Source organism: Idiotropiscis lumnitzeri, chromosome 3 (assembly GCF_059441095.1).
Source record: "Idiotropiscis lumnitzeri isolate Australia: NSW breed Sydney's pygmy pipehorse chromosome 3, RoL_Ilum_1.0, whole genome shotgun sequence".
NCBI lineage: Eukaryota > Metazoa > Chordata > Actinopteri > Syngnathiformes > Syngnathidae > Idiotropiscis > Idiotropiscis lumnitzeri.
Window position 1 is genome coordinate 15,945,916 of NC_142393.1, and position 14,154 is coordinate 15,960,069.

The 14,154-nt window shown below is 40.2% G+C and overlaps 1 protein-coding gene across 1 annotated transcript; it reads left to right on the forward strand.

Annotated features, from left to right (window-relative positions):
* The first annotated feature begins 4,129 nt into the window (after positions 1 to 4,129).
* spsb1 (splA/ryanodine receptor domain and SOCS box containing 1) lies at positions 4,130 to 12,737 on the forward strand. Its single transcript, XM_088291520.1, has 3 exons — positions 4,130 to 4,275; positions 9,905 to 10,769; positions 11,411 to 12,737. The coding sequence occupies exons 2-3, from the start codon at positions 10,079 to 10,081 to the stop codon at positions 11,536 to 11,538; spliced, it is 819 nt and encodes a 272-aa protein (XP_088147646.1). The 5' UTR covers positions 4,130 to 4,275; positions 9,905 to 10,078; the 3' UTR covers positions 11,539 to 12,737.
* Positions 12,738 to 14,154: the final 1,417 nt, after the last annotated feature.

Genomic DNA, 14,154 nt, shown 5'->3' on the forward strand with positions numbered 1-14,154 from the left:
ATATTTTCCATATGTCACCTTTAAAGCCAGGGTCCTCTGTTTATTGCCAAAGACTGCAGCAATTCGGTTAAGACAGCATTGCATCACTGAAGAGCCAAGCGACTGACGCTGCATGCAATCATTCACAGTCGCTGCATGCACATTTCCCAGCCAGGAAGGGGCGCATAATCGATGTCTGAAGCGGAGGCAGTGAGCATCTCTGCTTTACCCTCCTCTGCTGTAGCAGGGCACCGAGATTATCACCTAGCTCAGCACATTGCCGCACTGAAACATTGGCATTTTCATCAGAAGATGGGCCCAGGGAAAAGTCATTCGAGAAGCCACTGACATAATTTCAAATTTGCTAAGAATTGCATTTGTTGTCATTCAAAAATCCCTTGGTTGAGTTTTCTTCATTGTGTTTGAAATTAAAAAAAGAACAAAAATACAACACAATTTAATACAGCTTTAATTATATAGTGCTTTCACAACAGCTACAGCTGTAACAAATCGCTTTACAAGAACATTTCAAATAAAATAACAATACATCATAACACAATTCACACATAACGTTTAACATCGACAATATCACAACCACAACAACTATTGCAAAATATACAATTTAATTTTTTTGTTGCGGTTGTAGATGAAAAGCTGAATTCACTCAGTTTACCCAATGGCTTCAAACCTTAACTGTGTGTTCCTTGAAACCCACTAGATGGCAATATGCCTTCATTGTTAGGCTCTAAACAAATTTAAGCATGCCTTTTATATTCAACCAAACCTCAGTTTCTCTACGGCACAGCAAAAACTTTGTATACAATTAATGAGTCACGTTTTACCACCAAACCATGAAGAATGGACCCAGTTATTTTCAATGGCTTGGTTTGAAGGCCATGTGCAGGATCTGGCCTTTACATTAGCTCACATCTACTGTAAAACATCATACTTGGCAATCCCGGAAGATCAGTGTGTCATGTCAGCGCTTTAACGAAGGGTCTCAGTCCATTTCGATATCATTCTCTGTTTGCTAAACCGCATTGCATGAAATTACCTGGGGTAAGGCTGAACAATCACCACGAGCAGCATTGTTTCAGCATGAGCGCGGTTAATTCACAAAAAGGCCAATTGAAGTTTTGTAGGTATGACAGGCTCGGTTGAGAATGATGAATTGCTGCTCACTTGAGTCCTCTTCACTCAGACACGTTATTAAGCATAGCACACTACCAAATGATTTAATTTAAATGTATCATACTACAGACACACGAAAACGCAATGCTTCACTTTAAAGTTGACACCAAAAAAAATAGCATGGTGAAGTGAAGCCTCATGAAAGCATCGAATCACTTGAGCCAATTGGTTCGAGAGGGTTCATTTCTCGAAGCTCCAAGTGCACACAAAACAATCTGCTGGCCAGGTGTATCATGACAGGCAGCTGTATCTTCACCACATAATGTGTAATGTATACAGTAGATTTATTTATGTCTGTTTTGACTCTTGGGAATGACTACGATTTACAAAAAAAAAATGTATGATGAAAAATTTTTCATCATATGATATGGCAGGTTGCATAAATATGCTTATATAAGTTGGACAGTAACACTTGGACAATACAACAAAACATGGGGGAGAATTTATCCATTTGTGTTTCGAACTAATGGTTTCTCAACTGTTTTTGGTTTTGAAAAGGAGGTCAAGTCAAAATGTTCTTTACACTAATAGGTTCTGTGCATCCCTACTAGTCTAAACACGGAGTCCGGGTATTGCATTTGTGGAATATAAATTAAGCAGAAATTTTAATAACAATTCGTCAGTGCTCAGGTAACAACCAATCACAACTTTTCTGTTTACTGAGTGTGGTCATGTGACGTTTGCAAGCTGAGCTGTGATTTGTCATTACCTGCCCTTCGGCACCGATATGCCATTTTCAGTCGACAGCAAGCGGCAAAATAGCCGAACCTTGAGATGGATAAAAATATGTGGATTTTGCTGCTTAATTCATATTCCTTAAACACAAAATGAATCTGAATAGTTTTTTTAGACTAGTGGGACCAGTGTAATTTTTTTTTTACTTGACTCCCACTTTAAGTGTTTTTTTTTTAGTAAATTGGGTTGAGTAATTGTAAGAATATATACCTCATCATTGAATTAAATAATGGTGAAAAATATATTTTTTTATTTACAAACCTTATACATCAAAAGTGACCCCACAGTGTCCTCGGGTCTCCATTGAGACGAAAAAATGTGTGAGGTGATGTGTTGAGCACCACACGCGCAATACAACTGAAAGTCCCTTTTATCTTTGTGTGCTGTCTGCCAAAGATAAAAAAAAGAATTATCTTGTAAGATTTGAAAATTCTCTCTGTGTATCCAGCCTAAGAAGTACAAATACATAATAATACCCGTTTTGACAATGTGCAAATCTTTATTTTTATGCCCATTTGAAAATGTGAACGAAAATAAAACAACTGTACATAAATAAGGAACATGACAGTTCTATATGATTACTGAAAAAACTAAAGCCTAAAAATGGGGGAGAGAGAGTAAAAGACTCAGATGAGTTGGTGAATTGATATTGATTTTAGAGTGGGAATTTTGTGATGCGTCTTATCGATATAGTGAACTCTCGCTACTTCGCGGTTCACCTTTCGCGGGTTCAGTGCTTCGCGGGTCTAAAAAATATTCGGGGGCATTGTAGTTTTGCCGAGCGGCACGACGGGGTGCTGGAGCGGTTAGACGGCCGGCGTGCGCCGAAGAAGAGCGTGGGCGAAGAGGAGAGTGGACGAAGAAGAGCACGTTCCCCCGGGCATGATTTGGGGCGACGTTTCGCGCAGTTCGGACCGTACCAGAGCTCCGGCCAGCGTGCGTGGCAGTTAAGCCGAAGAGGAACAACTTCCGCCCGGGCACTAGCGGGGCGACATTTCGCTCCGTTCGGGACCGTGCGAGAGCTCCGGAGGAGACCGGCCGGCGTGCGTGGTAGTTAAGCCGAAGAGGAACACCTTCCGCCCGGGCATGAGCGGAGCGCGAGGCTGTCAGTTATGAATGAATAAATAAATAAATGAAGAATGCCACCTTTCATTTCACAGGGCACACCGGACGGCGTACCAGCAGGTAAAAGCCGAAGTAATTAAATAAATACAAAAAGAAGTAATTGAATAAATACAAAAATAATGGCTGGGGAATAAAAAAATAATAAGTTTTAATAATATATATATTTTTTTTGTTATAACATGAATTTCACTCTCTCTCTCTCTCTACCCGTATATATATATATATATATATATATATATATATATATATATTATATATATATATATATATTTTTTTTTTTAAGCATTTTTGAAGGTGCGCCGCTACTTCGCACTTTTTTTTTTTAAGCATTTTTGAAGGTGCGCCGCAACCTCGCGGATTTTCAATTTTCGTGGGTGGTCTCGGTCCCCATTAACCGCGATAAACGAGGGCTCACTGTATTTATAACCACCCCTATTCTGTCTTATACTGCCTCCAGGTGGCCAAGGCACACAGTGCACACGCCAAAAAGCGAAGCGCAAATGAAGAAAATGTGCCAAAAGCGATTTCATTCTTTTTAATTCGATTTAATTATGTCATTAATTATGTATTCAAAAAGAATAATATTACACAGTGACATGTTTTCTAATTAAAAAACATTCGTTGTTATTGTATGTTATTGTTTTGGTGGGAAGTCTGATAGAGATCAAAGGCAAAGATGATTTGAGAGACAAGGTCAATTGAGTGTGCTCAAGAAACAAATTGAACTTGTATCTCAAGGCACCAATGTATAATGAAAGTTTTTACTTTTTTTAATATATACTTTAGCTAAGTTTATTCTTGACCTGTTAGTACAAAGGCCAAATAGGCTAACATTTAAAGTTGTATTTTTAAATAAAAGTTTTGAATTGGGAAAAACAAAACAAAAAAATAATAGCTTTGAAATACGTACAGTTGAGTATCTGTTTGTTACAGGGTTGACCCAAACACAACAAAATAGCCTCTGTAAAAAATACACCGTTGATGGTTGAACTTGATTAATTATGTGGTTTAATATCTGGTTGTCTTGAAAAAATAACGAAAACGTGAAAAATGTAGGTGCCCAAATTGAATAACCCATGTTAAATAAGACATGCGGTGACGAGGATTGGGACAGAGACCGAGACTGGGAGGTCCTAACGAGCACAGCAGCAGCTGGGAGCACTTCACCACGTGACCCGAGATATGTTAGCTAGCAGCCGTCGTCACTTCACCTAATTCATGTCGTCCGGACTCGGATGGGCCAAGGTAAGCCGCCGACACGGAAACACATCTCAACAACACCCAAACGCCAACCTGGCACACAACGTCGCTTCCGTTTAACTGATCCTTAAACGCAAGGACTGTAAAAAAGATTAATAAAAAACAACGCCTTTCAATTAGACGTTTTTTACTATGCTTCTATGGTAGCTTCCCAAGCGTCTCGTTCTCTCGTGTTTAAGTCCGATTTTCATAATTATAGTCAAACACACACCTGCCCGTGTCTCTAACGTCCAGTTTAGATGTTAGAATTTGGTTCGCGGCACCTCATCTTCACAAGCCCCCCCCTCCATTTTTACACAGCTCTCGCTTAGCTTGTTTTGCGTTGTGTGCGCGTGAAATTAGGTTTTCACGTAGGTGTCCTGTACCTACAGCCCGCAATTATTCAGGTCGAGACGGCCATTTGAACGATTAGCTCCCGCATTGGTTAGCATGACAAGGCGTTACGTGCTTACTGCATTCAACGTTGTGCTAGCTCGTTTATTTAATACAGCACTCCCTGGTCGTCAGTAGACTGTGTGTGGCAGAAAGGTTCCAGTACTGGTTCAAACGTTTCATTTTTTAAACCCAAACTAGAAGTTTCTCCTGGAGGTGGGTTCGACGATCAATCTAACCGGCATGTCTTAAAGGAACAGAACAGATAAGATTGTTTTTCACCATTCGACTAGTTAATGTGTGTATAAGGAATGAAGGTGCATACATCATTGGCATCTGATTTCCTGAAAAAATGTTTAAGCCGATTAAGTATCAAAAACACACAGCCATATTGGACATTTTAGACAGCTTTACGTGATCGCGGTGACGTCACGCGTGCTGTACATTAGTAGAGCACGCTTTGTACGTGGTTAGGTTTTTACTCATTGCGCCAGCTTGTGGGTTTAATATTGGCGTAATGCGACTGCCCCGCAAACAATGCACAATGCGGCTAGTTAAACAGTAGCATCCAAAAACCTTTCTCAGTCTCTTGTTGTCACGGGCAAATTCACTAACGAGCTTTGGCTGGTGTCGCACTGCACTGATGGCTGTATTAATGGCACTTGTTCCTTATGCTTATTAAAAGGAAACGTGATCCATCTGAGCATTGGCACTTATATAATAAGTATCCAGGTAAAAATTACACTGGTACAAAAAATATCCCCTTAAAAGACTCTGTAGTAATTTAAGGGCTTTCTTTGTGATGGGATGTATAACAAATTGGCACGCCCCCCTTTTGGAGTTCAACTTATTTATTTTTCGCCTCAGCTATCTACGCACAGCAGGCAGGCAAACATTATAATGCATGGTTTGTCAGTTCTGTTGTCTAAAACGGCGATCAATCGCCACCAAAATTCAAATACACATTGCTACTCTTGTCCCACTTCAACCTGTGAAAGTTTTTAAGCGCTTTGCGCAATCGTTTGGATTTATTGACACTAAAGGTGAGTTCATATGATCACCTCCACAAAATCAAAAATACACTGCCGATCGCTTCTCCACTTACACAGGCTGAAGCGGACAAGAGCGCAAGTGTGCGCACAAACCCAGACTGGTTATATTTCGGACATTTAGCTACAGTAAAATTTTAAGTCTCTGGAGGCAGCCGGCTGTTGGAAGCTAGGTATTGACGTCACTGCCTGCCTGCGGTTGTCGTGCCTTGGTACAAAGTTGGAGGATTCAGCACGCCTGTACATGACCCGTGTGAGGATATGGAGTGCAGAAAATGGATAGATGGATGGACAGACTGAAAAAAATCAGAGCATCAACGTTCCAGCGAGGAGGCCGACTCCACAGCCGAGTCTGAGGGGGTGTGACCATATTCCTTTTAGGGGCGGTTTTCAAATAGTTAAGTCTACCTTTCACATGAAACCCAGAAAGGTGGGATAATTGCATCCATTGTGCGCTTTCATACAGCCAGCACAGGAATCTAAACTTTGCTCCAGTTGTTTTTCGGTGTTCCACAATTCCCTTTCGCGTGGCTTCACCTTTGTTACACCCATGCTGCCTCCAAAGATGGAAAATTGTCATGCTGTCTCATTGTGGCTCTGTAAAAGTGATGATCAAAATGTAATCTAATTCTTCTTGGTTGATGTTGAGCTGCAGAACAAATTTCATGAAGACTTTGGATTTGAAGCCAGATTATTGGTTTACATGGTAAACCAACTAAAGCAGTCAACAAGTTTGTTAGTTGCTAGTTTTTTTTGTTTTTGTTTATCGTAACCTTAGCTTGTATCCTTCAAGGTGGAGTATGTATTTTTCAAGCTGCTAACAAGATTAGGATGTAGCCTTATTTCGACAGACTCCATTCTTGTCATACAGAAAACAATGCGAAAATTATTTTCCATGCTAGAGGGGGTGAGAAAAGTAGTAAATGAATCAAATTAAACATTTATGCGCGTCCCAACATTTAACAGACAGTACTAAGTTTAGACTGCTCAATTTTAACAGCTCCAATTTTATTGACTTTACAAACCCATAGCCTTGCGTACTCCACAGGTAAACAAGCAGACAAAGGGCATGCGTTCTGATTGGCTGGGGAAATTCTGCCTTAGATTCCAGAGCAGTGTTTCCTTGGCTCAGCAAATCCATTCAGCCCTTTTTCTTGCATCTTAATTAGTCCTGAACCAATGCAGAGGCTCTGGAACGGCAACCAGCACAGGCCCAGATCGCAGCCCAAATGCACCCCTACAACAAAACGTATTTTTCAATTACTTTCAAGTTGTTTTTATTCTGTTGGTGTTATGTACTTGCGTTTGCTGTAATGTGGCACTTCACCTAGGGGAGTGGAAATGGTGAAGCGTGAGCCCCAGCAGTGTGCAAATGAACACGTTTTAATCGTTCTGAAGGCTGGACAAGCATTCGAAAAGAGATTGTTTACATTCAAATGTTGGCCACCCGCTGCTTGCTTTTTCATCCTTCCCCTGTTTTCCAATCGTTGAGGAGACATGACCCACTTAAATGCTTGTTTACTTGCATTAGAAGACGAGCTTAGGCCCTTCTCAATGAACTCTTGTCTACAATTCAATTAGAGGCCTTCCCAGCAGCACAATATCAAATTGCACAATCTTGCTGCAACACATGCCCAAAAATCATAAATCACGCGTGTTTGGAAAGCAAAACTTGACAACAGTTAAAGGACCATTCTAAAAGTTTAACTAATGAGATATAATGGGATTATTTTGATCAAGATGTAGGCAACGAGTTTGTCTGATGTATAGACTTTAGTAAGTCTGAAGTTGGTTTTAGTGAGTTCCACTGTGGAAATGTGTTCAAACATTTACTGCAGATGTACTCAGGGTCACTTTATTTTTGTACACCAGCGATTTTATTCATGTCTCAAGTTAGGGCGGCTTGATTCGGGGGGAACCAAACATATTAATCACGATTATTCTGGTAATCATTGAAATCATGATTATTTAAACGATAATTTTTTTTGCTATAAAACATGAACATTGTTCAAATTAAAAGATATGATAAATACAATTATTTGAAACACTAATGATGTAAGTTCCTTTTCGACCCAAATTTTTTTAATGAAATATATTTTAAAATTAAAGGTGCAAATGTTTAAATTTGAATATGGTTTCTTTGTATAAACAAACAATGCATTGGAGTTTACTTCGTATTCGCTTATAAATTCTCATTGAAATATTGTAACATTTAGATAAACAATAATGAACAATATGAACATTCATATGCAAATGCTTGACTCTCATATGCTCACTGTAGTATATTAGCATTGTAAAATGAGTACAATTTTAACAATGTATACAAATATACATATACCCATACAATGATGGGCATTTTGTCCCAGGGACGGATGCCCATTTTGGGTGAAATGCGAGGACGGAAGCACTTTAAATGAACAAGGATGATTATTTTGTGTGTAAGGACGGAGGGACGATGACAGAAGGAGGCCCAGATCGCGAACGGACTGGCAAAATAGGGTAAAGCTTGCGTGCATCCGTGTGTGCACGCATGCTCATGTAATGCTGAGGTTACCTTGCTTCAGTTATCCAACTCTCCTTGAGGAAAGAAGGAATGCTGCATGTATCTATCAAATGTATGTGGCGTCAAAATCATCAGAGCTTTTAATTGGGCCAAAGCTAAGGTAATTGGTATATTTTTGTTGGAATATGGTATGTGCTTTTAAAAAACATTTTTTGCGGACCTGCTCTTATCCCCCCCAAAAAATGGAATAATACCACTGTAATATCATTAAGTTTTTATTTCAAACCTTAGTCATTGTTCAACCCCCACTTTAAGTATACAATTACTGAAAAGAACAACCCAAAGATGGATTACGTTGGACCAGGTAAAATGACAATAAAATTGTGCAAGCCCAATTCCAATGCAGTTGTGACATTGTATTAAACATAAAAACAGAATACAATGTTTTGCAAATCATGTTCAACCTCTATTTAATTAAACAAGACAAATACTTATATTTAATGTTCAAACTGTTGAACATAACTTGAGGAGGTACTACTTCTCAGACATGCGCCGGAGGTCCAAAGTAGTTGGCGTCTCCATCGGCTTTTGCAATGTTCTTTGGTCAAATTCCAGTCTTGCGTGATGATTTCTAGGCTGACGCGACACTGGATTGGTTTGTAGAGACCTATAGGGGAAGAGTGGTGCCGTGTATGCATGATGGAGATACACTTGGGTCAAGGGTCTCAAACTCAATTAAGGGATTAAAAAATAATAAAATGCACGACGACATGGCAAAACGGTGGGGGCTTCACTAACTGATGTCAAGTCAAAAATATATCATCCTGCTGTAATTTTTCCTGGTTTGAGACCCCTGACTTGGATTAATAGAGTCCAAGAAAAAAGTTGTGATTGAACTTTATTAATAGAATTATGTTTTACAGATGAGGAAAAATATATGCCTGTGAGTATTATTACCTGTCTGAATGTGTTCCTATAGTGTTTGTGTTTGAATATTCAACATTATTTGAAGCTTCTAACGCTAGTTTTTGCTAACCTGTCAATGGGGTTTTTAATAAACTACGAGCAATAAGATGGTGAAACTAAAATAAAGTATGCGCTACGTTTCAATATACAATGTGTGGGATTCTTTTTGTCTGTTAGTTTTTCAGTTAACTCCAACTGGAGTGTCAAATCTCTAAAAGCATACCATACTCAGGGAAGGCAGAATAACATGTTTCACATTTGCAGGAACTTGCATAGTTGCATTGTGCCGTTCAGTACATTAATAATCTTCTTCAATTGTTGTACAGTTTTTCTGATCTTAAGAAGCCAAAATTTAAGTCACGGTGAGATTTCGATAAATTACGAGGCCTTACCCCAAGTTATGTCTTGCTGGTCAGGGAACCAAAGAGATGAGAACCACTGTTTTGCATTATCAACTTGGCAAATAACCTGTTTAATTGTAAACAGTCAAACTCAACAAAGTTGGTATACACAGTGCTGTTGAATGACTATCATAGATGGAAAGCTGCATTTCTTTATTTAAAATATTATCCAATATTAAATAGTTTCCAATGAGATGGTCAGTCACTGGTTATAATAAAGGCAAGAGAAAACATTTAGGATGTTAGAATGCAAAAAAAGAATTGTGAACTGGTTAGTAGAACTTGGATTTATTTTCTTCTTCCTCCTCATCTCATCTTCCCAGGTAGGCTGTCCAAACCACGTCTTGATCTTCGGAAACCAGAGACAAAGGAGCAAAAACCTGCCTCTTGGAGTGCATGAGCACAGGAGTAGATCGGAGCTCGACTACTCCCCCAGTGGACTTTGAGGAGGGGGGGAGGCGGAAGAAGGCGAGGCCGCCACCGTAAATATCCATAGTATGGGGCAAAAAGTCCCAGTTGGTATTAAAACTATTGATATGCGAGATCCAGCGTTCAGCCCCCTGAAGCTGGAGTTACAGGCCTTGAATCACACCAAGCCTTCTCGACTGGACTTGCTGCTGGATATGCCCCCCGCCAGCGCGGACGTCCAGGTCCAGCACTCGTGGAACAATGACGACCGCTCGCTCAACATCTTTGTCAAGGACGATAACAAGCTGGTTTTCCACAGGCACCCCGTGGCGCAAAGCACGGACGCCATCCGTGGTCGTGTTGGCTATACACGTGGACTGCATGTGTGGGAAATCAGCTGGGCCATGCGTCAACGGGGCACACACGCTGTGGTGGGTGTGGCAACAAGCGACGCTCCGCTACACTCTGTGGGCTACACGGCGCTGGTGGGGAGCAACAGTGAATCTTGGGGTTGGGACCTGTGCAGGAGTAAACTCTACCATGACAGCAATCATTCAGGAAAAACGTACCCGTCCTTCCTCGAGCCAGACGACACCTTCATCATACCGGACTCCCTCTTAGTGGTTTTGGACATGGATGAAGGAACTCTGGGTTACATTGTGGATGGCCATTACCTGGGCGTGGCCTTCCGTGGACTAAAAGGCCGAAAGCTCTACCCAGTGGTGAGCGCTGTGTGGGGACACTGTGAAATACGAATGCGGTACATAAACGGACTTGACCGTAAGTACAAGCTACTTCTGTTTACATTGATTTGATGTACCCTTTTCTGCTTTCATATAATCAATTTTAGCGTTTATATTTACAGTTCAGAAATAGTGACACATTCACTATTACTGGGGAGAAAGAAGCAGCAGTATTGTCGCTCATGTCCAAATCGCAGCTTTGTTTAACATGGTCATGGATACGTACACTGAACAAAAAATATTGGCATGCTGACTGCATGGGTGTTCACCACAGTTGTTGCCTATAAATTAGGATGTTCATTTCCCTACCATAAATCATCTCCCAAGGTGTTTTTGAAAATTATTTTGGCATTGTGCTGTGTGATTAAAACCGCACATTTTAGAATGGCCTTCTATTGTGGGCACCCTAAGGCAAACCTTTGCAATTATCATGCTTTCTAATTGGTGTCTTGACAAGCTGCATCTGTGTCATTATCTCTGCAAAGGAGTGCTAACTACTGTAGATTTAGACAGATTCAACTATTTGGTATTGGAACGTTTTGGGTCTTAAGAGTTCAGTTCATAAAAAAACATGGGGGTAATATCAAGTGTTCATTTTTTTGGGTCAATGTAATATTAAAGTTGAGTGTTGTTTAATTGTTAAGATCATCACATTAACTTTTTTTCACCTCCCCTCAGCTGAACCTCTGTCCCTGATGGACCTGTGTCGGCGCTCGGTGCGGGTGGCTCTAGGGAGAGAACGTCTGAGTGAAATTCACAGGCTGCCCTTACCGGCCTTTCTCAAGAACTACTTGCTCTACCAATGACGGCACGTTCAAGTTCAATAGTACACACCTCCCCTTTCTCCCTCTTTCTCTCTTGTGCTTCTCTGGGATCTTTCTTTGGTCAAACTTGTTTGACAGCATTTCTGAAGCCTGTTGAACAGACTTGGGCTCACGGATGTTTGAACAAGTATGCTATTGTGATCGTGGCTGGACTCATTTTTGAGGTTCTTATCCTGTTTTAATGACTTGTCCAATTGTACTCTTAAAAGAAATCAGGAATCACTGAGTTCTATGCACATGCTGATATGGCAAAATATGTTTTGACAGTCAAGCCAATAGTGGTCAGTATCTCATGTAAAATTCCAGACTCCGTCTTGGTAAGATTTTAATATTTTGATCGCAATAAAATTTTACTAATGTGCAAAGTTGCAGTTGTGCAATGGCCACAAGATGGCAGCATTGATGTGCATCATGACAACATGAGCACGAGATGAGCTCAAGCTCACCCATCCCCAAGAATAAGCTTTAAAAGATGGATGAATGGGAGCTGCACCCTGCCCCCTTTTAAAAAAAAAAAATGATTTTTAACACTCTGACATTTGTTGGCACCTTAGCTGAGAAGCTGACCACTCCAGTAACTAATGTAGCAAGACTTTCACCCGGTATTTCCTACTCACACTCAAGGCATCTGACGGGAACTAACTACATCAGCAGAAATCTTCTGAAATGTGTCACTGTGATCATTCGTAGCATGCATCTGCAAGAAATGTTTTGCTTTGTGATTGCATTGTTTTTAAAAGTCTGTTTCTTGGTGCCATTTTGACCTTTTGTTCCCACAATCACCGTCACAGGTTAGCGCACAAAGTTAAAAACCAGCTCGTTGAGATGTCTGAAAGGAACCGGCACATATCGGGGCACATGTTTTGCTAAGGGGAAAGCAGATTTTGTTTTGTACATCAACAAAACTGTACACTTGCAGCAGTACGATCAACAAAGCAGAACGACAATCCACAAAGTGCTGCTCTGATGTCATACAAGTCAAGTCCCGTGCTGCAAACATTGTCAAAATCCATACACTACTATCATATCACACCTGTTGATTCTGGTGTTTTGAAACATGCAATGTCTGATCTTCAGTCAGCACTCCGTATGCCATAACTGTCTTTTCCTTCCTGCTTGCTTTTTATTTGTATTTCTTGATGTAAATGTTTGTTTGTAGCTATTAAAGATTATTTCCTGTTGATCTGTGCATTGTTGTGTTAAAATTATACTTTTGAATTGTTTCAGTATATTGTTCAATTTATAGGGCACATGTACATTATTCCACGAGTTTGCAAGATGTGTTAATTGCAACCTGACAATACTATTATTGCATTTTATTCGTAGGCACCTTTCAAGAACACCGTGAACATTAAATGGAACAGAAACAATTATATATAATACACTTGACAAAAACCAATTTGCTTCTATGTGCAAAACTACTGTAATGTAACCCCTTGTACTGAAACGGATTACTAATTAACCATCTTTGGATGTGCTATAGCAGAGGTCTCAAATTCGCGGGCCGGGGGCAAGATATTTTGCGCCCTACTTGTCCCCAATGTCTAATAGTGCGGCCCCCACCTTTTTAGCTTTTGGACAAACGCAATTCTGAAGTGAAACCAAGTGGAAGGAAAATATAGCCCGTCTGCTTGTAACTCTGCTCTAAAGGATACAAGTGGTGGTACATTAAGCGTGTAGAACTCAAGTTATTAGTGCCTTTCACAGTTGTATCAGTTTCACAGATGGTGGACTTGAGTGAGTCAAATCCTCTTAGTGGTTTAGTGTTATATGAGGTTTATTAAGACCTGAATTGAAGGTACATGGAACTTGATCTCAGGCAGTAAGTTGTTATGATTGGACAAAGTTTCCCATCATCCATTGTACTTGGTACTTAGAGCTGCAGGTTTCATTATTTGCTTAGATGGTGTCACACGACATCAGTGTAGTATATCAAAACATATTTGACTCAGTTATTGGTGCCTTTCACAGTTGGTTAACTTGAGTGGGTCAAATCCTCTTTGTGGTTTAGTGTTATATGAGGTTTATTAAGACCTGAATTGAAATTATATGGCACTTAATATCAGGCAGTAAGTCACGATTGGGCAAAGTTTCGCATCATCCATTGTACTTTGTACATACAGCTGCAGGTTTCATTATTTACTCACTTGGTGTCAATAGCGGTGTCTGTGTCACTCAAAATGCAACATAGTTGACCCACTTTTTTTTTGTTGTTTTCAATTGAGCTCCTTGTATGGTATTCGGAATTGTACCGTAACCGCACTTGCTTTTACTTTTTCGGACCAGGGAGCATCATCTGTGTCACATGTCCACCAGCAACATTCTTTGTTGTTGTTCTCCCAGTAGGAAAGATCATGTTTTTCTTGCCGTATTATCTCCTGTTATTTCCTGTTCTTATCACAGCTAGAGGAGGCTAACTGCTGGGAGATAAACATCTGGCTAGTAAACATCGGGACATGCTATTGCAGCAAGAGATTTCATGTTCTATAACTGAATGAGCATAATATGTGGGCTTAGTCCAATCAGTTGAACTTAATATGGGTCCTTCAAAAAAAATATTAACAACTCAAGACATACATTGTTGTAAGTGTTGAGATA